The following is a 26,236-nucleotide window of genomic DNA, read 5'->3' as shown; positions in this document are numbered from 1 at the left end:
TCCAGACTCCCCAGACCGCTAGTTCAGACTCCCCAGACCACTAGTCCAGACTCCCCAGACCGCTAGTCCAGACTCCCCAGACCGCTAGTTCAGACTCCCCAGACCACTAGTCCAGACTCCCCAGACCGCTAGTTCAGACTCCCCAGACCGCTAGTCCAGACTCCCCAGACCGCTAGTTCAGACTCCCTAGACCGCTAGTCCAGACTCCCCAGACCACTAGTCCAGACTCCCCAGACCGCTAGTCCAGACTCCCCAGACCGCTAGTCCAGACTCCCATATTATTGTAATGTTTTACTCAGTGATCCCTCCCCATGTCCTCTCCTCCAGGTGTTTCACCAGTGCAGGTGTGTGGCGGTGACAGGGGCAGGTTCTCAGCCCAGTAACCTGACTGCCTCCCTGGGTCACTGTCCAATCAGAGACAGCTGTGACACAATGTTCCCCTACTTCCTCTTCTTGTCTGTCATCACTTCCTTCATCATCTCTCTGGGGGGAACGCCAGGCTTCATGCTTCTCATCAGGTCAGTGAGGCCATCTAGTGGATGGACTGGAGAAATGCTACAATGCTTTCAATGATACAAAATGGGTTGTATCCTACCTAACATGTTCAACTTGGGGAAACCGTTTTGTAAAAATCATGCTTTGAAGTCACTCAAGTTCAAGTTAATCACAACAGTTAGGATTAAGTTTAGTTGGCCTAAAAGGACTTCCCTTAACTCCCTAATAATCTTCTTACAGGTGCATTAAGCCTGAGTTTAAATCCCTTGCTCTTGGAGTCCACACGTTGGCCACCCGGACCCTGGGTGAGTATTACTTATGTCCTCGGTTGACTGATTGATTGAGTTAGTCAATGATTGATTGATTGATTGATTGATTTTAGCTGGCATCCCTGCACCTATCTACTTCGGAGCCGTCATAGACACTACCTGTTTAAAGTGGGGAAACACAAAATGCGGAAGAAGAGGAGCGTGTAGAATCTACAACACAACAGCCTACAGGTAAAACACCTAGGTGGTCAATTCAGACTTAGGAAACTATGCCTTCCACTATTCACTTCTCTGTAGTTGGTATTTAGACTTACCTTATGCGGTGCGTACTGGCTTTGCAGGCGTGGTTCCCTTGCACACGCTGAATAAATGTAATTCAACAGCTGAAAACCCTCCCCCTTGCTGGCCAACAGATTTTTCTCGTCAAGTTTTCATTCAATATGTTTTTTTTAGTACATTTTTATCTAAATCCATCCCTTTAAATTCGGTGTACCTTTTTTTAATGAGAAATTCCTCGACAGACTCACTAGAATATATGGAGAAAAGGGTTCAGAATATTAGGAATCAATGAAAGAAAGCCATGTAAATACAAGAATATTAATGTCCTTGTCAGCACCACTTGGTAGATTTAAAAATACTCTGATCTTGTGTATTATTTAGGGTTAGCAAAGTATTTATGAATAAAAAAACAGGTTTGGAGAGCCTTTGCGCGCAAAATATATTGGTGAATAAAAAAATGTAGTGATTTGATTCTTCCTGAAAGTTGCCGTGTTGAATTGTTTAATCTATGAAAAACGAGTTGTTGACAAACGTGTACAATAAGGGTTGATCAGTAAGTCCTACAAATCTACCCTGATGATCATCATTAATCATAGAACTGTCATAACAGTCCAGTCGTCGTAACTGCTCCGTATGATCTGCGTTTCAAAGTGATTCCAATAGGCTACATGTCCCAAATTATTGCGCAATTTATAATACGTTAGCCTGACATAACCCACTGTTGTTAGCGATCCTTCAGGGACAACCACACAAACGTGAGAGAGGAAAGAGAGGTAAACTAACGATGTAATGGAGTGATGCAAAATGTAAGGAAACTAACACTAAAGTGACAGTTATAAATGTAAGGAAACTAACACTAAAGTGACAGTTATAAATGTAAGGAAACTAACACTAAAGAGACAGAATGTAAGGAAACTAACACTAAAGTGACAGTTATAAATGTAAGGAAACTAACACTAAAGAGACAGAATGTAAGGAAACTAACACTAAAGAGACAGAATGTAAGGAAACTAACACTAAAGAGACAGAATGTAAGGAAACTAACACTAAAGTGACAGAATGTAAGGAAACTAACACTAAAGTGACAGTTATAAATGTAAGGAAACTAACACTAAAGAGACAGAATGTAAGGAAACTAACACTAAAGTGACAGTTATAAATGTAAGGAAACTAACACTAAAGAGACAGAATGTAAGGAAACTAACACTAAAGAGACAGAATGTAAGGAAACTAACACTAAAGAGACAGTTATAAATGTAAGGAAACTAACACTAAAGTGACAGAATGTAAGGAAACTAACACTAAAGAGACAGAATGTAAGGAAACTAACACTAAAGTGACAGTTATAAATGTAAGGAAACTAACACTAAAGTGACAGAATGTAAGGAAACTAACACTAAAGAGACAGAATGTAAGGAAACTAACACTAAAGAGACAGAATGTAAGGAAACTAACACTAAAGAGACAGAATGTAAGGAAACTAACACTAAAGAGACAGTTATAAATGTAAGGAAACTAACACTAAAGAGACAGAATGTAAGGAAACTAACACTAAAGAGACAGAATGTAAGGAAACTAACACTAAAGAGACAGTTATAAATGTAAGGAAACTAACACTAAAGAGACAGAATGTAAGGAAACTAACACTAAAGAGACAGTTATAAATGTAAGGAAACTAACACTAAAGAGACAGTTATAAATGTAAGGAAACTAACACTAAAGAGACAGTTATAAATGTAAGGAAACTAACACTAAAGAGACAGAATGTAAGGAAACTAACACTAAAGAGACAGTTATAAATGTAAGGAAACTAACACTAAAGAGACAGAATGTAAGGAAACTAACACTAAAGAGACAGTTATAAATGTAAGGAAACTAACACTAAAGAGACAGTTTTAAATGTAAGGAAACTAACACTAAAGTGACAGTTATAAATGTAAGGAAACTAACACTAAAGAGACAGAATGTAAGGAAACTAACACTAAAGAGACAGTTATAAATGTAAAGAAACTTAACACTAAAGAGACAGTTATAAATGTAAGGAAACTAACACTAAAGAGACAGTTATAAATGTAAAGAAACTAACACTAAAGAGACAGAATGTAAGGAAACTAACACTAAAGTGACAGTTATAAATGTGAGGAAACTAACACTAAAGTCAGTGACAGTTGTAAATGTTTGTGGGTATAACTGACGGTGGCTACCGACAGTGTTGCTAGGTTCTAAACAAACAGAGTAAAAACTGAAACAGGAAAGGAAAACCTCTAACCAAGTGTATTCACCCACTGGGACATACAGCTACAAAGACCCCATCAACACATCTTTATACCTCCCAACTAGGCGGAGACTTCTCCTAGCAGGTTCCTCTTACTGGTATTGTCATGGCCACGACTAAGTCTAGGACCCTCATGGGTGTGGAAATAGGACTATAATCAGATGGTGTGCAGGGTGGGCCCCTGTGCCCCCCCTCCCAGCAGTGGCTTCTCTCTTCATCTGTTGACCTTATCTTGAGTTCAGTTCCACATCTCTCATTACATTTTTTATAATTCAAACTTTATTTACCTAGGCAAGTCAGTTAAAGAAGAAACTCGTATTTACAATGGCAGCCATCCTTGGGAACAGTGGGATAACTGCCTTGTTCAAGGGCAGAAGGACAGATTTTTACATTGTCAGTTTGTGGATTTGATCTAGCAACCTTTTGGTTACTGGCCCAACGCTCTAACCACTAGGCCTATTTCAAGCTAGAATCCAAATCCATACTGTTCAACATTATACAAACTTTGAAATGACTTTATAAATGAACAGAAAAGAAAACAACATGATTTAATATTCTCACAATTAATTTGTATGTTCACACCTGCAAGACTTATGGGCTCTGATTATGTAATCTGCTTCCATGGCATAAGGCCCTGGTCTGAATTTATAATCACACTAAGAACACTCTACCCCCCAGCCCACCCCCCTCTTACCTGCCATTACCCGTCCCATTGAACTACTGATCGTTGGAGTTGGATTTGGAGCGTTTGACTTCCTCCCTCAGGCTCCTAAGAGAGTGAGGGACTTGAAAAGAACAAGAAAACAAAAGAAGATGACAAGTGTTAGTAATGCGTTATTAACCTATGCATAATCATTTATGGCAATAACCGAAGTTTGATAGCATGACGACTGCCAATCTCCCTTTTAGTCTGACTAAGGGACGCCACTAGGATACCGTTCTGCTGGGTTCCACAGAAATGCTTTTGTACCCAGACTTCTTCCTCAGTTAAAAGTCTATGCATATAATTCAAATCATGAATCAACTCAGTAAGTTTGGCACTGTACTGTCTCTTACGCATGGCTAAAGAAGTCTATAGCTTGGCTCTCCGAATGTCATTCTAGCAGGTTATAAAGACAGTATTTTATAAATTTGACTGTGAAAAAAAAATGATTCAATATATAATTCCACGTTGGTTCAACGTAATTGAATTGAAATGAGGTTGAAACATCGTTGATTCAACCAGTGTGTGCCCAGTGGGATGTTGATATGTTTCAGTTTGATACCATATGACTGGTTTTACATTTTTCTCCAGCGATCAAAACATAAAACCCTCCCACTTGATGGCCAACAGATTATCTCTTGCGGCTTTCATTCAATAGGATTTTCAGTCCATTTATCTCAAGGCCATCCCTTTAAATACACCTTTGTAGTTCGATTTCGTTCGACCAATGAAAGAAAGGCATCTAAATATATGCATATTCTTCTCCGTTTCAGAACCAATTTTTAGAAAAATTCTCCGATTTTAGGGTTAGGAAAGTACTTATGAATCATAAACAGGTTTGGAGAGCATGAAATAAATTAAACTGTGGTTTGATTAATTCAGAAAATTGCCACATTCATTTCTTCAGCTCATGGTAATGTCTGAAGATATAGTGTACATAGAATTATAATAGAGAGAATTATAATAGAGAGATTAGTGTACATAGAATTATAATAGAGAGATTAGTGTACAATGGTTGGCTATAGCCTGTTCTATTGCCTGCACTAACCACAGAACTGTACTAATACAAGGCCAAGTATTACGCCATGTGTCGGTTCAAACTGTTATGACTGTGTGTGTATATATATATATTTTTTACCTTTACTTAACTAGGCAAGTCAGTTAAGAACAAATTCTTATTTTCAATGACGGCCTAGGAACAGTGGGTTAACTGCATGTTCAGGGGCAGAACGACAGATTTGTACTTTGTCAGCTCGGGGATTTGAACTTGCAACCTTTTGGTTCCTAGTCTAACCACTAGGATACCCTGCCGCCCCATATATATATATATATATATATGATCAACTTTTACTAATTATCGTCAGCAACAACCACACAACCGTGAACTGTGAGAGCACTTACAGAGGAACCAAATTAAGATAAATGAAACAATTTAATTAAACGGAATGATGATGTAGGCTATAAATACTTCTTTTCTTGTTTTACCGTGCCATGTTTTTAGTATTCGTGCTCTCTGCTCTATTTTAGGGCAACAGTTAACATTAATGTACACTAATTGTAAGGTGTTACTTTACAATAGTCTACTTCAAACGCTTTCATGTTAAGTGTAACCTATTTTAGTTTGTTCTGAGGATTTTTATTTGTTAACCAGACAAGTCAGTTAAGAACAAATTATTATTTTCAATGACGGCCTAGGAACAGTGGGTTAACTTCCTTGTTCAGGGGCAGAACGACAGATTTTTACCTTGTCAGCTTGGGGATTCCATCTTCCAACCTTTAGGTTACTAGTCCAACGCTACCTGCCGCCCCGATTCACTCTCTCCTTGGATCTGTTCTAGGATAGTATACCTGGGTCTGACTCGGGTCCTAAGGACTGGAAAGGGGATACCGACTGTAGTCAGCTGTACAAATGAATGCATTCAACCGACATGTTTTTTCCACGTTTAACCCACCCCTCTGATTCCGAGAGATGCAGGGGGCTGCCTAAACTACGTCATCAGCGCCCGAGGAGAAGTTCTTGTTGGTTAACTGCCTTGCTCAAGGGCAGAACAGCAGATCTTTCCACATTGACTGTGCAGGGATTCGAACCAGGGACCTTTCGGTTACAGGCCCAAAACTCTTAACCGCTAGGCTACTATCTCTTGCTTCCTGTGAATACTGGCTTTCCCTATCCCTAACTCTGAACCTATCCCTAACTCTGACCCTAACCCTAACCTTAATCTCTCCTCTGTTCTGTTCTAGGGTAGTATACCTAGGTCTGACTATGGGCCTAAGGACTGTCTCTTTCTTCCTGTGTATACTGGGCTTCGCTCTACTCAGGAGGCACGTCAAGCAGGAAGAGAAAATAGCATTGACCAATGGGAATGTAGAGATGGAGTTCGAGTCTCTCAGGAAAGAGGAAAGCAACAACTCTATCCACTCTGACCAGTTTGTAAGAGCGCTGGACTGTAACCCTGACAGGGAGACACGGCTTTGATGGTCCTCAATATCTCAACATAGCTCGACTCCAAGACAGAATGAAACAGGTGTCGGGGGGAGCAACTTTTGCCCTCATAAAGCTAGTTGTGATCTCCCCCAAGTGGGTTAACCCTGTCGGAGTAGACTGTGTTTAGCAAGTTAGCCAACAGTCTAAGAAGCCCATGTTTTCCTTGTCACCGTTCACTACAACGCTAATCATTTTCGACAGTACCAGTGTTAATTATTTTTGGGGTGAATATTCAACAAATATTTTTTGTGAAAGGTGTCAGTACCCTGCGCTGGTACTCCATACCATTGTGTACCTGCTCCACTGACCCAATACATGCCCTGACATCTCCTTTTACGGTATTTTTCCACCCTGAATACAAGTGATTTAGCGAGGAGAGAAGAGCATAAAGTATATTTGTACTGTACTCCTGTAGATGATGTGAAAATAAATTGATGTTTTTTTGTTTATACAGTACCTAGTGAAAGTATACACACCCCTTGCAGAGTATTCACATTTTGCTACATTACACTTTTTATCTAAAAAGGGATTACATTAGATATTTTTCCTCCAGATCTATACAACTCCATATTTCCAAAAAAGTGAACAAAAGTTATTTCAAAGATTTTACTGAGTTAAAGTTCATATGAGGAAATTGTAATGAATTAGACCCTAATCTATGGATTTCACATGACTGGGAATACAGAACTGAATCTGTTGATCACAGATACCTTTTAAAAAAGGGGCGTGGATCAGAAAAACAGTATCTGGTGTGACCACCATTTGCCTCATGCAGCTAGACACATCTCCTTCGCATATAGTTAATCATTCCCACTCCTCTTCGATGGCTGTGCGAAGTTCCTGGATATTGGCGGGAACCAGAGCATCCCAAACATGCTCAATGGGTTACATGTCTGAGTATGCAGGCCATAGAAGAACTGGGCCATTTTCAGCTTCCAGGAATTGTGTACATGTCCTTGCAAGATGGGGCCGTGCATTATCATGCTGAAACATGAGGTGATGGCGGCGGACGAATGGCACGACAATGGGCCTCAGGATGTTGTCACTGCAATTGTGTTGTTTGTCCGTGGTTTATGCCTGCCCATACCATAACCACACCGGCACCAATGGGCACTTTGTTCACAATGTTGGCATCAGAAAACCGCTTGCCCACACGACGCCATACACGTGGTCTGTGCTTGTACTGCCAACTTCTCTAAAACAACATTCACCTCTGGCAACAAATTCTGGTGGACATTCCTTCAGAAAGCATGCCAATTGCACGCTCCCTCAACTTGAGACATCTGTGGCATCTTGTTGTGTGACACATTTTTGAGTGGCCTTTTATTGTCCCCAGCATCTGTGTATCATGCTGTTTAATCAGCTTCTTGGTAGGCCACACCTGTGAGGTGGATGGATTATCATGGCAAAGGAGAAATGCTCACTAACAGGGATGTAAACAAATTTTTGCTCAACATTTGAGAGAAATACACTTTTTTGTGCATATGGAACATTTCTTAGATCTTTTATTTCAGATCATGAAACATGTTCAGTGTAAATATTTACTGAGCTTGAGCCATTTTTACAACAACAATAGATAAATGTTGCCCTAAGAGTTTGGAAGGTTGGTAGAATCTTATTTTTTTTTTTAAATCACAACATCCTAATTTTATATTTCTTAGTCATTTGGAAAATAAATTTGTAATATTTATTTCACTTATAAATTTGAAGTAGGTTGTGTAGATCGATAGGGGGAAACCATCTGATTTCATCCATTTTGTTTTGTATTTTTAGGCAGCAAAAGAAGACTGCTTGCGGTGTGTAGACTCATGACTGTATGGAACAAAAATGCATTTCTTGAATGTCAACATTTGTGTTTTACTACAGTGCCTTATTCATCCCCTCTTGGCGTTTTTCCTATTTTGTTGCATTGCAACCTGTAATTTAAATTTAATTGATTTTTATTTGGAGTGTTAAATGTTAATGGACATACACAAAATAGTCCAAATTGGTGAAGTGAAATGAAAAAAATAAGTTATTTAAAAAAAGAAAAAAGAAAAAAATGTAATAGTGATGCGTACATATGTATTCACCCCCTTTGCTATGAAGCCCCTAAATAAGATCTGGTGCAACCAATTACCCTCAGAAGTCACATAATTAGTTCGATTGCACACAGGTGATCTGTCATATGATCTCAGTATATATACACCTGTTCTGAAAGGCCCCAGAGTCTGCAACACCACTAAGCAAGTGGCATCATCAAGCAAGCAGCACCATGAAGACCAAGGAACTCTCCAAACAGGTCAGGGACAAAGTTGTGGAGAAGTACAGATCAGGGTTGGGTTATAAAAAAAGATCAAACTTTGAACATCCCACGGAGCACTATAAAATCCATGATTATAAAATGGAAAGAACCTGCCAAGAGAGGGCCGCCCACCAAAACTCACTGACCAGGCAAGGAGGGCATTAATCAGAGAGGCAACAAAGAGACCAAAGATAACCCCGAAGGAGCTGCAAAGCTCCACAGCGGAGATTTGGAGTATCTGTCCATAGGACCACTTTATGCCGTACACTCCACAGAGCTGGGCTTTACGGAAGAGTGGCCAGAAAAAAAAGCCATTGCTTAAAGAAAAAAAATAATAAAACATGTTTGGTGTTTGCCAAAAGGCATGTGGGAAACTCCAAAAAACAAATGGAGACTAAAATGAAGCTTTTTGGCCATCAAGGAAAACGCTATGTCTGGCGCAAACCCAACACCTCACATCACCCCGAGAACACCATCCCCACAGTGAAGCATGGTGGTGGAGGCATCATGCTGTGGCGATGTTTTTCATCAGCAGGGACTAGGAAATTGGTCAAAATTGAAGGAGAGATGGATGGCGCTAAATACAGGGAAATTCTCAAGGGAAACCTGTTTCAGTCTTCCAGAGCTTTGAGACTGGGACGGAGGTTCACCTTCCAATGACCCTAAGCATACTGCTAAAGCAACACTCGAGTGGTTTAAGGGGAAACATTTTAAATGTATTGGAATGGCCTAGTCAAAGCCCAGACCTCAATACAATTGAGAATCTGTGGTATGACTTAAAGATTGCTGTACACCTGCGGAACCCATCCAACTTGAAGGAGCTGGAGCAGTTTTGCCTTGAAGAATGGGCAAAAATCCCAGTGGCTAGATGTGCCAAGCTTATAGAGACATACCCCAAGAGACTTGCAGCTGTAATTGCTGCAAAAGATGGCTCTGCAAAGTATTGACTTTGGGGGGTGAATAGTAATGCACGCTCAAGTTTTAATTTTTTTTGTCTTATTTTTTGTTTGTCTCACAATAACAAATATTTTGCATCTTCAAAGTGATAGGCATGTTGTGTAAATCAAATGATACAAACCCCATAAAATTAATTTTAATTCCAGGTTGAAAGGCAACAAAATAGGAAAAATGCCAAGGGGGGTGAATATTTTTGCAAGCCACTGTACTTAAATTTAACCAGTTTTGTTTTGTATAAAAGAATGTTGTTTTTAGTTTGTTAATGGTTTATGTAGAAATTGTTGTTTTATGTCTGTATTTTAAATGGGATCTACGGGTTGGTCCTGTTTTTCATTTCTTGGCTTTGGTTTAAAATCTGAACAACATGACTGTGTCAGTATTATCTAGTATTTTCTATTTATTGAATGTAAAAATTTGTGAGAACAGTTCCAGTTCGGCTTCCATACTTTAGTTCCATACATTAGTTCCAAACTTTAGTTCCATAGATTAGTTCCATACTTTAGTACCGTAGATTAGTTCCATACTTTAGTTCCATACTTTAGTACCATAAATTAGTTCCATACTTTAGTTCCATACTTTAGTTCCATAGATTAGTTCCATACTTTAGTTCCATAGATTAGTTCCATACTTTAGTACCGTAGATTAGTTCCATAGATTAGTTCCATACATTAGTTCCATACTTTAGTTCCTTACTTTAGTTCCATAGATGATTTCCATAGATTAGTTCCATACATTAGTTCCATACATTAGTTCCATAGATTAGTTCCATACTTTAGTACCATACTTTAGTTCCATACTTTAGTACCATACTTTAGTTCCATACATTAGTTCCATACACTAGTTCCATACTTTAGTTCCATACATTAGTTCCATAGATTAGTTCCATACATTAGTTCCATACACTAGTTCCATACTTTAGTTCCATACATTAGTTCCATACATTAGTTCCATACATTAGTACCATACTTTAGTTCCATAGATTAGTTCCATACATTAGTACCATACTTTAGTTCCATACATTAGTACCATACATTAGTTCCATACTTTAGTTCATACATTAGTACCATACATTAGTTCCATACACTAGTTCCATACTTTAGTTCCATACATTAGTTCCATACATTAGTTCCATACATTAGTACCATACTTTAGTTCCATACATTAGTTCCATACATTAGTTCCATACATTAGTACCATACTTTAGTTCCATAGATTAGTTCCATACATTAGTACCATACTTTAGTACCATACTTTAGTTCCATAGATTAGTTCCATACATTAGTACCATACTTTAGTTCCATACATTAGTACCATACTTTAGTTCCATAGATTAGTTTCATACATTAGTACCATACTTTAGTTCCATACATTAGTACCATACATTAGTTCCATAGATTAGTTCCATAGATTAGTTCCATACATTAGTACCATACTTTAGTTCCATACATTAGTACCATACATTAGTTCCATACATTAGTACCATACATTAGTTCCATACATTAGTACCATACATTAGTTCCATACATTAGTTCCATACACTAGTTCCATACACTAGTTCCATACTTTAGTTCCATACACTAGTTCCATACTTTAGTTCCATACATTAGTTCCATACATTAGTTCCATACACTAGTTCCATACTTTAGTTCCATACATTAGTTCCATACATTAGTTCCATACACTAGTTCCATACTTTAGTTCCATACATTAGTTCCATACATTAGTTCCATACATTAGTTCCATACATTAGTACCATACTTTAGTTCCATACATAGACTGATCACTTCAGGTGTGCAATGACCAGATAAAATGCAATGACCTCACGCACAAAAGTTACATTTTAAGTCCATACCTTAACTTGATTCTAGCCTGCCCCAGATCTGTTTACCACAACGATCATAGGAGTTGGCCAGAAAGCACACCAATACCTCACTGTATTATTACCCTATCTGATTGTAGACCTGGGATAACTGCCGTTCTTAACATGCTTCGCGGAAAGTATCTCTTTTTAGGGGGAGGGGGGGATAAATTGTTACTTTGGAGGTGACTATTTGAATACAAATCCCCCCCAAAATTACTACTTCAACAAATATATTTGAATACAGATCTCTGGAAGTGACAACTTTTCAAAAAATTATTGGATTGGCTGCCGTTGACTGAAGGGAGGGTTGTGTCTGGAACAGAAACTATTGGATTGGTTGCCTTCAACTAAAGGCAGGGCTGTATCAGGAACTGCATGTTGCAGATAGAAATAGAATGAATAGAGCAAACTCAATCTCCTATTCTATTCCAATCTATCTGACAGTCATATTTGATCTACACAATACATTTCTATCGGAAAATTCTGTAAATGTCCATTCTCCTGAACATACCACAGGTGTACATAGCACAGACTTTGTACCACAGGTGTACAAAGTCAAACCAACCAACCAACAATATTTTGTACAGATAAATATGAATAGGTTATGACAACGAATTACTGCATGGCTCTTTCAACATGCCACTGATAAGGTTGAAAGTTGCAGTTCATATTATGACACCTGAAAATACTGCAGAGTAATTAAAAGCCATTTGTAAAAACTGCAAACAGAAAGTTGGATGCTTAGCAAAAAAAAAAAAACACATTTAAACCTCTTTGTCCATGTCAATGTTCTTGTTTCAAAACACACACTGTACTATCTTTTAAAGGGTTAGTTTACTTAGAATACAAATGAACATGATTTTCCAACTATTTGGCTGTCATTGATTTCAAGAAGGCAGTTTTGGGATATTTAGTCCCCTTACACTTAATAGCCATAATTCAACAGTTGTTGTTAGCTTTCTCAGTAATATTAAACTGTTATTGAGCCTGTGTAACAACACTGTCATTATTTTATTAGCATGATGCGTAATACTTTGGTAATCACATTTAAATTGCATAGCAATGAGCTGAGTGGTTTTGTAACTACTGTACACAAAAGCAATCGTGACTGTTCCTTATTCCATTTGTGTAATAAACTCCATTATCTCTAAAGTCCTATCCTATCCTATCAACCATGTTGCTATCGTTGTAATGATCACAAAGTTACTACATGTTTATAAGAACTTGATGTCAAGTGTTACTGCATTACCTTATGTCACTCATTATGAAAATATATTAAGAGTTATTTTGAAAATGAAAAAGTTTTTCTACTCTGATGTTGAGAAGTTGAGTCCATGTCCTTTATAGAAAAAATGCCTAGATCTAGCTAAATACCTAGATCTAGCGAAATACCTAGATCTAGCGAAATACCTAGATCTAGCGAAATACCTAGATCTAGCGAAATACCTAGATCTAGCGAAATACCTAGATCTAGCTAAATACCTAGATCTAGCTAAATACCTAGATCTAGCTAAATACCTAGATCTAGCTAAATACCTAGATCTAGCTAAATACCTTTGGTTTGGTTTACATTACTTCCATTATTTAGATCGATACATGTTAATGTTTTAGAATCTTAAAATGTATTTTTCTCCAGTTCATCTCCTAATGATCTAATTCAACTAACTGTTGTAGTTTTTGGTTCTTCATAAAATATGTCAGACCTTAAAATTTTTTTTTTTTTTTTTGTTTTCAAATAACTTTCATATATTCAAATACTTTCAAGAATTCATTGTTTTCTGAGACTTGTGTTTGAATATCAAAATAAACAATTGTCTTTAGTTTTATATTTTAAATAAACAATTGCCTATATTTGACTACCTTGAGTATTTGAAAAGTTGGTATTTCAAATAAACAAAAGAGTGACTAGTGTTCGTCCTACATTACCTGTCCTGTCTTCCCACATCTCATCTACAATACCTGTTCTGTCTTTCTACATTACCTGTCCTGTCTTCCCACATCTCATCTACATTACCTGTCCTGTCTTCCTACATTACCTGTCCTGTCTTCCCACATCTCATCTACAATACCTGTCCTGTCTTTCTACATTACCTGTCCTGTCTTCCCACATCTCATCTACATTACCTGTCCTGTCTTTCTACATTACCTGTCCTGTCTTCCCACATCTCATCTACAATACCTGTCCTGTCTTCCCACATCTCATCTACATTACCTGTCCTGTCTTTCTACATTACCTGTCCTGTCTTCCCATATCTCATCTACAATACCTGTCCTGTCTTTCTACATTACCTGTCCTGTCTTACCACATCTCATCTACAATACCTGTCCTGTCTTCCCACATCTCATCTACAATACCTGTTCTGTCTTCCCACATCTCATCTACATTACCTGTCCTGTCTTTCTACATTACATGTCCTGTCTTCCCACATCTCACCTACAATACCTGTCCTGTCTTCCCACATCTCATCTACATTACCTGTCCTGTCTTTCTACATTACCTGTCCTGTCTTCCCACATCTCATCTACAATACCTGTTTTGTCTTCCCACATCTCATCTACATTACCTGTCCTGTCTTCCCACATCTCATCTACAATACCTGTCCTGTCTTTCTACATTACCTGTCCTGTCTTCCCACATCTCATCTACATTACCTGTCCTGTCTTTCTACATTACCTGTCCTGTCTTCCCACATCTCATCTACAATACCTGTCCTGTCTTCCCACATCTCATCTACATTTCCTGTCCTGTCTTTCTACATTACCTGTCCTGTCTTCCTACATCTCATCTACAATACCTGTTCTGTCTTCCCACATCTCATCTACATTACCTGTCCTGTCTTTCTACATTACCTGTCCTGTCTTCCCACATCTCACCTACAATACCTGTCCTGTCTTCCCACATCTCATCTACATTACCTGTCCTGTCTTTCTACATTACCTGTCCTGTCTTCCCACATCTCATCTACATTACCTGTCCTGTCTTTCTACATTACCTGTCCTGTCTTCCCACATCTCACCTACAATACCTGTCCTGTCTTCCCACATCTCACCTACAATACCTGTCCTGTCTTCCCACATCTCATCTACAATATCCGTCCTGTCTTCCCACACCTCATCTACAATACCTGTCCTGTCTTCCCACATCTCATCTACATTACCTGTCCTGTCTTCCCACACCTCATCTACAATACCTGTCCTGTCTTCCCACATCTCATCTACATTACCTGTCCTGTCTTCCCACATCTCATCTACAATACCTGTCCTGTCTTCCCACATCTCACCTACATTACCTCTTCAGTTTGTGCTTTCCTTATACTGTACATAATGCCTCAAGTGTCAGATTTGTTCAAATGTTTGTATTTTAATCATTGAACACAAGAGGATCATGCCACTTCATGGTACACAGCAAAAACATATTCACAGTTGATCTGAGGGTATACCCTCCACGTAACCAGTTCTGCTTGTAAACTGTGACATCATTTCAACCCATTTTGCCCCCTGGATACAGATGTAAAACAGGATGTTGCATTTCATAAGCCGAAAGCTCTGCATATTAGCATAATGTACTTTGAGTATATACGACACAAGTATTATACTTTTAAAGTACTAATGTACTCTGTACTATGACTTAAAACGGCAAAGCAATTAACCAAGGACATTACACAAGCTCCAGAGAAGGAATTTTAAGACTATACGTTTACAGACGCAAAAATCCTCGGTTCCTTCTTCAAACATGACGCAATTTTAGCTCCCTATCTTAGTTACAATACAAATACAATGTGGAAACATTGAATAACAAGTGTTGAATAACTGCACCTTTTCCCATGCACAGTACAGTATACATAAGACAAAGATGAATGAAGAGTTGCTCGGCTGAAAAGCTGGTCTCCATGTGAAGTCATAACAGCTGTGGCTGGCTACCTTCTGTCTTTGACACTAGTCATCTGGATCAACGATTTGGATCTAGTCCTTATTGCTCCTTCTTGTCTCCAGCTCCAGCCTGAAGATTCTGCGTTTCAAATAGTCATAAACAGAATACAGTATAAATGAATAAATGTCAATAAAAATAGACAGTCAAGTGGTGAAATCAGTCCTACCAATGTTGGTGAAAAGTTATTTGTGATTCATTTATTGGGGGTAGATTAGGGTCAAATGAATTGAAAACCAATCACAAATATGCCTACCATGATGCATTGACATATGTGTGTGTGTGTGCGTGAGTGTTTTGTGTGTGTGGACCAGAAGTCCCCACAAGAATAGTAAATGAACAAACATTTTACCAACTGGGGATATTTTATTGGTCCCCAGAAGGAGGTTTAGGGTTACGGTTAGAAATAGTGTTAAGGTTAGAATTAGGCTTAAGGTTAGAATTAGGTTTAGGGTTAGAATTAGGTTTAAGGTTAGAATTAGGCTTAATGTTAGAATTAGGTTTAGGGTTAGAATTAGGTTTAGGGTTAGAATTAGGCTTAAGGTTAGAATTAGGTTTAGGGTTAGAATTAGGTTTAGGGTTAGAATTAGGCTTAAGGTTAGAATTAGGCTTAATGTTAGAATTAGGTTTAGGGTTAGAATTAGGTTTAGGGTTAGAATTAGGCTTAAGGTTAGAATTAGGTTTAGGGTTAGAATTAGGTTTAGGGTTAGAATTAGGCTTAAGGTTAGAATTAGGCTTAATGTTAGAATTAGGTTTAGGGTTAGAATTAGGCTTAAGGTTAGAATTAGGCTTAAGGTTTTGGTTAAGGTTAGGGATAGGAGCTAGGGTTAGAGTTAAGGTTTTGGGGTTAAGGTTAGGTTAGGGTTAGGTTAAGGTTAGGGTTAAGGTTAAGGTTAGGGTTAGGTTAAGGGTACGGGTTAGGAGAAATAGGATTTTTAATGGGACTGAATTGTGTGTCCCCACAAGGTTAGTTCTACAAGACTGTGTGTGTGCGTGTGTGTGTATTACCTGTAGTTCGTTGTGCTTTGTCAAGAGTCTGTCATACTCCTTTGTCAGACCGTTAGCCTGCCTCTTCATGGCCTCCACCTCAGCATTAGACTTACGCACAGCTGCACAGACAACACACACTTCACTCACGTATACTGACATATAGATTTTTTTATACATAACAACGGTCTTTGAAACTGGATACAACAGCATACATATGCAGAAGTTAAGCTATTATTCTGATGTGTTAGACTAGGGCTATTTAGGTCACACAATTTCGTCAGCCTGGTGATTGTCAATCAAATAACTGTCAGTCTCACGGTAATTGACAGTTAATTAACATAAACACATTTAGCATCTCCTGGCTTCCACACACACAGCCTACAAGCCACTGATGCAGACTTGTAGAACATCTACATTTAAAAAAAGTCTAATAAATCCATGTGATACAGCCTCCATCTTCACAATAAATGTAAAAAAAATTAGACAGGTCTAAAGATACATGATATGAATAAAAGGTAGTCTGTTTTAGAAGAACAGAATAGCCTACTCTGAGTTGTCCTTAGGTCCTGATCTGTCCATGCTATACGGCTGTGGGCCTCACTAGTTCATTTAGCAGACAAGATTTAGTTAGAATTCTGTGGTATTATTTTATAATATTTTATAGTATGAAGAATACAATTGAACAAAACTGAATAAAATAGAAAGGATATTTTCTCCAAACGATTTGAGGGAGTGTTGCACATGCGGCTTTTCTGTGTTGAGCGGTTGACAAAGACACAGATACTCCTATATGCTTCATTTAGAGTTATTAATGTAACGTTAGTCGTTCTATAAACGCTGGGCTATATATATAGATATATATGTTATAGATGTTTAATACATTGTAAGGCTGCATAATGCGACTCTGTTGATGATTTGAAAAAAGGCATTGAAAGGCATTGAAAGGCATTGAAAGGCATTGAAAGCTCTGCTTTGTTTGTTTTTTTGCGGATGTTGTACAAACTTCATCAGTCTCTCATTCACAATTTGACAAGCACTTGATAATGCCTCGAATTTCCTGGCGTCATCCCCTTTTTCCGTCCATAATGTACCATTAAAAAATGTCCTTTGTTCCCTTCTCCCTGAGTGCTGTGTGCTCTGAAGGACCTCTCACTCACATGGCTCTCCACAGGCTAAAGGGGAAGACAGACACTTTGGGAAGTGAAGTGCTAATATACAATTCACAAGTGATAGGCTAATATTGTCACCTATCAGACTATTCTTGATTTAATATTGTCTTTACATATACTAAATAATATAGTATGTGTGACATTTGTTTTTATTTTAGAATGGGCCATTATCATGCACCTGTCTTGAAACAGAGGCAGGGGAAAAATACATGTCATCTCTGGATTTAAATAGCAAATGGAGAACCCTTTTCCCATGGATCATTTTCATGTCAGCCAGGTAGGCTATACTCCTGTTGAAAAGATAAGCAATGTGCTTAGTATTAGGAAAGTTGAGAAATAAATGTAGTCGGCCTAGCCTATAGAAAGCTGATAGGATCCTCCTCTTTTTAATAGAGGCCATCACTCTGTTTTCTCACGCAATTGCAAAGCCTATAGAAATGTTGCACAACATGAGCTCATGGGCTCTCGTGAAGTGTTTGATTAGATTTTGAAAACATTTACATTGATGTCAGAGTGATTAGAGGGACAATGGAGTGCTGAGTACCAGGCAGTTAGCACGTTTGGTAGGCTACTAATGAGCACCAGTAGCATCAGAGCTTGGAGAAACCTAATTATCGTGACTAAATGGTCATGTGGAATTTAACAGCCTTCATGACTCGAGATCACTGGTGTGGTGGTAATACAATCATCACAACAGCCCTATGCGAGACCCCTACCTATATGTACATATCTACCTCAATTACCTCGTACCCCTGCACATCGACTCAGTACTGGTACCTTGTGTATATAGCCAAGTTATTATCTCGTACCCCTGCACATCGACTCAGTACTGGTACCTTGTGTATATAGCCAAGTTATTACCTCGTACCCCTGCACATCGACTCAGTACTGGTACCTTGTGTATATAGCTGAGTTATTACCTCGTACCCCTGCACATCGACTCAGTACTGGTACCTTGTGTATATAGCCAAGTTATTACCTCGTACCCCTGCACATCGACTCAGTACTGGTACCTTGTGTATATAGCCAAGTTATTACCTCGTACCCCTGCACATGGACTCAGTACTGGTACCTTTGTACTTTTTACTCCATACATTGTACTTTTTACTCCATACATTTTCCCTGGCACCCAAAAGTACTCGTTACATTTTGAAAGCTTAGCAGGACAAGAAAAGGGTCCAATTTACACACTTATCAAGAGAATAACCCCATGTCATCCCTAATGCCTCTGATCTGGTGGACTCACTAAACAGACATGCTTCTTTTGTAAATTATGTCTGAGTGTTGGAGTGTGCCCCTGGCTTTCTGAAAAAAAAATAAAGAAAGAAAACGGCACCATCTGGTTTGCTTAATATAAGTCATTCAAAATGATGTGTAATTTGACTTTGACTTTGGATACTTAAGTATATTTTAGCAATCCAATTTACTTTTGATAGTTCAGTATATTTAAAACCAAATAGTTTTACTCAAGTACTATTTTACTGGTGTCACACCCTGACCATAGTTTGCTTTGTATGTTTCTATGTTTTGGTTGGTCAGGGTGTGATCTGAGTGGGCATTCTATGTTGGATGTCTTGTTTGTCTATTTCTATGTCTGGCCTGATATGGTTTTCAATCAGAGGCAGGTGTTAGTCATTGTCTCTGATTGGGAACCTTATTTAGGTAGCCTGGGTTTCACTGTGTGTTTGTGGGTGATTGTTCCTGTCTTTGTACCTGCACCAGATAGGACTGTTTGAGGTTTTCTCACGTTTGTTGTTTTTGTTAGTTATTTCATGTGTAGTGTCTTTATAAATTAAAGAACATGAATAACCACCACGCTGCATTTTGGTCCGCCTCTACTTCACCTAAAGAAAGCCGTTACAACTGGGTGACTTTACATTTACTTTTTCTATTAAGATATCTTTCCTTTTACTCAAGTATGACAATTGAGTACTTTTTCCACTGCTGCCCGTAAGTAAGCATTTCACTGTTAGTCTATGAAGCAGGTGACACACAACTTGATTTGAAGACAGGTTCGGCGGTCAATTCCATTTAAATTCAGTTAAAAAAAAAAAAAAACGCAAAGTAAACATTAAACAGTTTAATTCTTGATTCACTTCCTGATTTACCCACCATCCTCTGCAGTCTTCAGTTCCTCCATCAACTTCTCTGCCTCCTTCCTCAGTAGCCGTTTGCCTGCAGTTGTGTTTTTCTCCTCATCCAGCAGAGCCTGAGCAGACAGCACTTTCTTGTTAGTTATTTTATTGTGAGGTAAAGGTTCTCATGAATGAATTAATGGTTTATATGTCAGTTAGGAAAACAATTTTGTACATCACATGGTGACATAATGGTGCAATAAAGTGCACACAAACAAGAAACACAACAATGACATCATCTGACAAAAATACCCTTCACAACTCCTTGGCTAGCTTAACTCTAAACTTTTCTAACTATGTTTTAAGTCTTCCAGGAGAGATGACTCTCTACTGTACATATAAAGTCAGATAATGCCCCTTCCAGGCCCTCTTCCTGACTCTGGTGTTCACCTGTTTCAGAAGCAGGTTGTCCTCCTGGTACTTCTTGGCTGCCTGATTGGCGCTCTCCGCCTGGGTTTGCAGGCTGGTCCCTGTTACCGTAGCGACGGCCACGTGGTTTATCAGAGTCACCACACGCCGCATCACACTACAGGGGCAAGAAGTGATAAATGAGTGACACACTAACCCAAACTAACCCTAACCTCAACCATAACTAAGGTTAAAACATTCTGGGAACTTTCCCAAAAAGTTAGTTTTCCCTAGTTTTCCAGAAATCCCGGTTGGAAGATTTGTGGAATCAGGAAGGAATGAGCAGAACATTCAGGAATCCTCCACCTGGATTTCTGGAAAACCTTTTGCAACCCTGACCATAACCCTAACTTAATGGTCACATCCCAGTTCAACCCTAACTAGCTTCAACCACAACCCTAACCCCAGGAAGTTGTTGCATGTCATCTATGATAAACCAACCTGACTTTCTTGTGTGATGATATAAAGTAGGACTCACAGCCAGAGGAAGAGGGAGAAGCCAGAGATGTAGAGGTTCCTCTGGGCTCTGAACAGCTTCATGTGGAGGTGGTCAAACAGGTTGGGGTTCAGCTTGGCTTCTCCCATGGGCTCTGCATTGGAGTACTTCCTCACCTCTCTCAGAGCATCTTAGGAGGGAGGTACAGGGCACAGTTGTGTTAGTGTCTATAGCTACGCTCTTAAAAAAAAAAAAGGTTATTCAAAGGGTTCTCACATGGGGACAGTGTATTTTTTCTGTATTTATTTTACCTTTATTTAACGAGGCAAGTCAGTTAAGAACAAATTCTTATTTTCAATGACGGCCTAGGATTAACTGCCTGTTCAGGGGCAGAACGACAGATTTGTACTCTCACCTCTCTCAGAGCATCTTAGGGTGGAAACAGGGAACAGGTGTAACAGTGACGTGTAGCAACTATAACACATTACAGCAGGGATCATCACTAGATTCAGCTGCCGATGGTCAGGGGGCCGCAAAATAATTACAAACAATTTGACTCTCATAAACCAGGTGGCCATCGCTACGGTAACAGGGACCAGCCTGCAATTGACTGCATGAAGCCCAGACAGATGTAATATTTGACAAAAACATAATAATTTCAGACCTTGTTTACATTTGTATAAGATCACATACTGTAAATCTCCCTGTAACGCTTGGGAATACTTTGGAACACATTTCCAAAATGAAAATCCCTTGGAGCTGGTTTTCTGGTCTTTTATGTCCAACAATAAAAAGTTGTATGTCTTGTAATGTGTATAATATGTCACTAGACCATGAGATGAAACTATAGAACAAGGAGAATAACCCACAATCCTATAAAAAAAGGTGCCATTATGGAAAACTTTCTGACTATCTATCTACAACAGATTCAGTGTTGCCATACCAAACACCCAACCAATATACTTCAAGTATGATGACTTACCACAGAAGAGAATGATGAGGATGAGTATCATGGTAAAGAATCCCCTGTTCCAATACGGAGCGAACCAGTTCCATATACTCAGGTTGAACAGTGATCGCCATCTGCAAAAGCGCAAGTAAGAGTTAGAAACTTAGAGAATGAGTAGTTATAGACAACAAGGGATTGTACCAAAGTTACTTGGTTCTTTGTATATGTCTGTGTAAATAAGTTCCAGAGGGTCAAAGATCACACCCCCAAGAAATGCTGACCTGGTGAGAGGTTAGCATGTCTTGGGGGATGATCTTTCATACTCTGTAACTTTCTCACTCATCAATATTCCCGATATTCCCGATTCCCGATATTCCCGATTCCCGATATTCCCGATATTCCCGATTCCCGATATTCCCGATATTCCCGATATTCCCGATATTCCATAGTCATGGTAGCATCCACATGAATATAGAAGTGTTTAGAAACATTCTATTCACAATAAAAGTGACTGCAAAATGACACAATACATTATTTACCATTTCATTTCTATTGGGCACAAAATAATCTGAAACACAACCAAAACAAACTGCAAATGCATCCAACAAGTTTGTAGAGTCACAAGGTTGATGTGGTCATTGCATGCTAGGAATATGGGACCAAATACTCAACATTTGACTACTTTATTTATAAGAATGTTTAGGGGTATCAATAATTTTGACCCCTAACTTTTTGAGACAAAAACTGGTGATTTGTTTAATAAAATGTCTTTCTTTGATTAATTTTATTAGTATAAAACAATATAATTACCCAATTTGCTACATTATAGCTCAGTATTTGAATTGTATATACAGTTGAAGTCGGAAGTTTACATACACCTTAGCCAAAACTCAGTTTTTCACAATTCCTGACATTTAATCCTAGTAAAAATTTGCTGTTTTAGGTCAGTTAGGATCACCACTTTATTTTAAGAATGTGAAATGTCAGAATAATAGTAGAGAGAATGATTTATTTCATCTTTTATTTCTTTCATCACATTCCCTGTGTGTCAGAAGTTCACATACACTCAATTAGTATTTGGTAGCATTGCCTTTAAATTGTTTAACTTGGGTCAAACGTTTCGGATAACCTTCCACAAGCTTCCCACAATTAGTTGGGTGAAATTTGGCCCATTCCTCCTGACAGAGCTGGTGTAACTGAGTCAGGTTTGTAGGCCTCCTTGCTCGCACATGCTTTTTCAGTTCTGCCCACAAGTGTTCTATAGGGTTGAGGTCAGGGCTTTGTGATGGCCACTCCAATACCTTGACTTTGTTGTCCTCATTTTGCCACAACTTTGGAAGTCTGCTTGTTTTACACCATAATTTGCAAATAAATTCATTAAAAATCCCACAATGTGATTTTCTGGATTTTTTCTCTCTCATTTTGTCTGTCATAGTTGAAGTGTACCTATGATGAAAATTACAGGCCTCTCTCATCTTTTTAAGTGGGAGAACTTGCACAATTGGTGGCTGACTAAATACTTTTTTGCCCCACTGTATATTGCTAAAAAAACATCAAAGGTGCCAATAATTTGGGATTGGACTGTAAATGTTACAGTTTTGGCCAAATGTCACAAGAGAAGGCTTGACACTTCAACCTGGTTAAATGCTAGGATATGATTCCCCACAGTACCTCTTGGCAGATATAAAAGGCAGACAAAGGATCAGAATGACAGCTATCTCCACATAAAGGAAGATAGCCACCACAGTCCACTGGAGAGTCATCTTATGCTGGGAGTCCACTGTGGATAAACAACAACGCTGTAAATACATACATAAAATGCACAATTCAATATACAGCAGGCAAAACTGAGCTAGATTTTTTTGGTTCTTATGTACAAAACATCACAAGTCTCCTGAATCTGTGTTTGTGTCATATGGTTCTGACAGAAAAAGACTGCGAGGGACGATAGACCAACAATACACTGACTATTCACTTCTTATCAATCTATACTAGGTAACAGTGATGTGATGATTACAAGTTATTACAGAGGGATAACATAACATACCTGTTACCTTAATATAATTTACTTTTGTTTTTGTTTAGTGTTTACTTTTTTGACTTTCTTATTTCCTATCACTGAGTCCATGTTGAAATATCAATGGAATTTAAACCGAATGCAAACCTTTACGAGTTCCTTTAAACATCTAATCAACTGAGTAAATTTCCCTAATCTGACGAGTAGAGAAACTACTGGTTATTTAGCTACGTAACAGTGTGGGCACTGTGGAGATATCATAACAATGTATACCGAAACATTGGTGTTGGTAAGACAATAGAAACACCAGAAATAGTCTATAACTATTCCTACTGCTCTACGGCATGAGTGGCACACTGTTAACATGCATTTACAAATACAGTGCAGCCAAACGCTATTTATATCTCAAGTTATTTTCGAACTTCGCCACAGTTGACCACCTAAAGATCATTAGGTCAAATCAACGTTATCTTGCTTTCTATACTGTACATGGGAACCACGTCGACACACCCAAACTAGCAGAAATAGAGTTTGAATCTTACCCGACAAATATGGTAGAATAGAACTAGACCAGGACGGAACATACCCCCAGCCCCTCCTCTGAACCCACCCACCCACCCGCCCTGCACAACAGCTGTTCATGCCCGGCCTCTTAAGCTCTGACGTCACCTGAGAACAACTTGAACAAGATCCCTGTGCCCATAAATAAAGCCATGACCATGCGGTATTCTAAGCTGAAAGTAAACCGCTGTCATTGTATTGATGATAACTAATAAATAAGGTTCAACTTGAATGTGTTTCATATGTATATCATAGTATTAAGGCATTGCCATTTAGATTGTGGACTTGGGATCTAAGCTCTAGGATCTAGGATCTAGGCTCTAGGATCTAGGATCTAGGCTCTAGGATCTAGGTTCTAGGATCTAGGCTCTAGGATCTAGGATCTAGGCTCTAGGATCTAGGCTCTAGGATCTAGTCTCTAGGATCTAGGCTCTAGGATCTAGGCTCTAGGATCTAGGCTCTAGGATCAGATATAATATAGAGATATTAACCATTTCACTGCAAATAAAGCTGCTGATGTCTTGGCTCAACCTAAACACTGAGATACATAACATCTCAACTAGAGGTCGACCGATTAATCGGAATGGCCGATTTCAAGTTTTCATAACAATCGGTAATCAGCATTTTTGGACACCGATCATAGCCGATTACATTGCACTCCACGAGGAGACTGCGTGGCAGGCTGACTACCTTTTATGCGAGTGCAGCAAGAAGCCAAGGTAAGGTGCTAGCTAGCATTAATCTGATCTAATAAAAATAAATCAATCTTAACATAATCACTAGTTAACTACACATGGTTGATGATATTACTAGTTCATCTAGCTTGTCCTGCGTTCCATATAATCAATGCTGTGACTGTTAATGTATCATTGAATCACAGCCTACTTCGCCAAACGGGTGATTTAACAAGCGCATTCGTGAAAAAAGCACTGTTGTGGCACCAACGTGTACCAAACCATAAACATCAATGCCTTTCTTAAAATTAATACACATATATATTTTTAAACCTGCATATTTATTTAATATTGCCTGCTAACATACATTTATTTTAACTAGGGAAATTGTGTCACTTCTGTTGTGTTCTGTGCAAGCAGAGTCAGGGTATATGCAGCAGTTTGGGCCGCCTGGCTCGTTGTGAACTTGTGTGAAGACCATTTCTTCCTAACAAGACTGTAATTAATTTGCCAGAATTGTACACAATTATGACATAACATTGAAAGTTGTGCAATGTAACTGCAATATTTAGACTTAGGGATGTCACCCGTTAGAGGAAATATGGAACGGTTTTGTATTTCACTGAAAGAATAAACGTCTTGTTTTCAAAATGATAGTTTCCGGATTGGGCCATATTAATGACCTAAGGCTCGTATTTCTGTGAGTTATTATATTATAATTAAGTCTATGATTTGATAGAGCAGTCTGACTGAGCGGTGGTAGGCAGCAATGGGCTCGTAAGCATTCATTCAAACAGCACTTTCCTGCATTTGCAGGAAGGACACCTGTATCTTTGTAGTGACTGGGTGTATTGACACACCATCCAAAGTCAAATGAATAAGTTCATCATGATTTTTTTTTACCATTCTACCAATAAGTGCCCTTCTTTGCGAGTCATTGGAAAACCTCCCTTGTCTTTGTGGTTGAATCTGTGCTTGAGATTCATTGCTCGACTGAGGGACCTTACAGATAATTGTATGTGTGGGGTACAGAGACGAGGTGGTCATTCAAAAAGCATGTTAAACACTATGGAGTCCATGCAACTTATTGTGACTTGTTAAGCACATTTTTACTCCTGAACTTACTTAGGCTTGCTATAACAAAGGGATTTGAATACTTATTGACTCAAAACAATTCAGCTTTTCATATTTAATTAATATGTAAACATTTCTAAAAACACAATTCCCCGTTGACATTATGGGTTTTTGTGTGTAGATCAGTGACACAAAATCAAAATTTCATCCATTTTAAATTCAGGCTATATCACAACAAAATGTGGAAAAATACATTCTGAATGTACTGTATACATGACATTATGCAT

The 26,236-nt window shown here is 38.6% G+C and overlaps 2 protein-coding genes across 2 annotated transcripts in view; one reads left to right on the top strand and one right to left on the bottom strand.

The window, feature by feature from the left end:
* LOC110502500 (solute carrier organic anion transporter family member 1C1-like) overlaps positions 1–7,213 on the top strand; it is a 41,104-nt gene extending 33,891 nt beyond the window's left edge. The window contains exons 12-15 of the mRNA XM_036960073.1: positions 328–518; positions 736–800; positions 878–995; positions 6,263–7,213. Coding sequence (XP_036815968.1) covers positions 328–518; positions 736–800; positions 878–995; positions 6,263–6,497 — 609 coding nt within the window. The 3' untranslated portion in view covers positions 6,498–7,213. The remainder of the gene's footprint in view (positions 1–327; positions 519–735; positions 801–877; positions 996–6,262) is intronic.
* A 7,731-nt stretch (positions 7,214–14,944) lies between these two features.
* LOC110500533 (B-cell receptor-associated protein 29) lies at positions 14,945–24,295 on the bottom strand. The gene is made up of 8 exons (XM_021577940.2): positions 24,183–24,295; positions 23,295–23,403; positions 21,657–21,757; positions 20,717–20,864; positions 20,221–20,356; positions 19,808–19,904; positions 16,545–16,645; positions 14,945–15,617 (listed from the first exon to the last, which is right to left on the bottom strand). Exons 1-8 carry the CDS (start codon positions 24,280–24,282, stop codon positions 15,579–15,581), a joined length of 831 nt encoding a protein of 276 aa, XP_021433615.2. The 5' UTR covers positions 24,283–24,295; the 3' UTR covers positions 14,945–15,578.
* Positions 24,296–26,236: the final 1,941 nt, after the last annotated feature.

The sequence above is a fragment of the Oncorhynchus mykiss genome, chromosome 2 (assembly GCF_013265735.2).
Source record: "Oncorhynchus mykiss isolate Arlee chromosome 2, USDA_OmykA_1.1, whole genome shotgun sequence".
Classification (NCBI taxonomy): Eukaryota; Metazoa; Chordata; class Actinopteri; order Salmoniformes; family Salmonidae; genus Oncorhynchus; species Oncorhynchus mykiss.
This window is presented reverse-complemented; position numbering and strand designations above follow the sequence as displayed.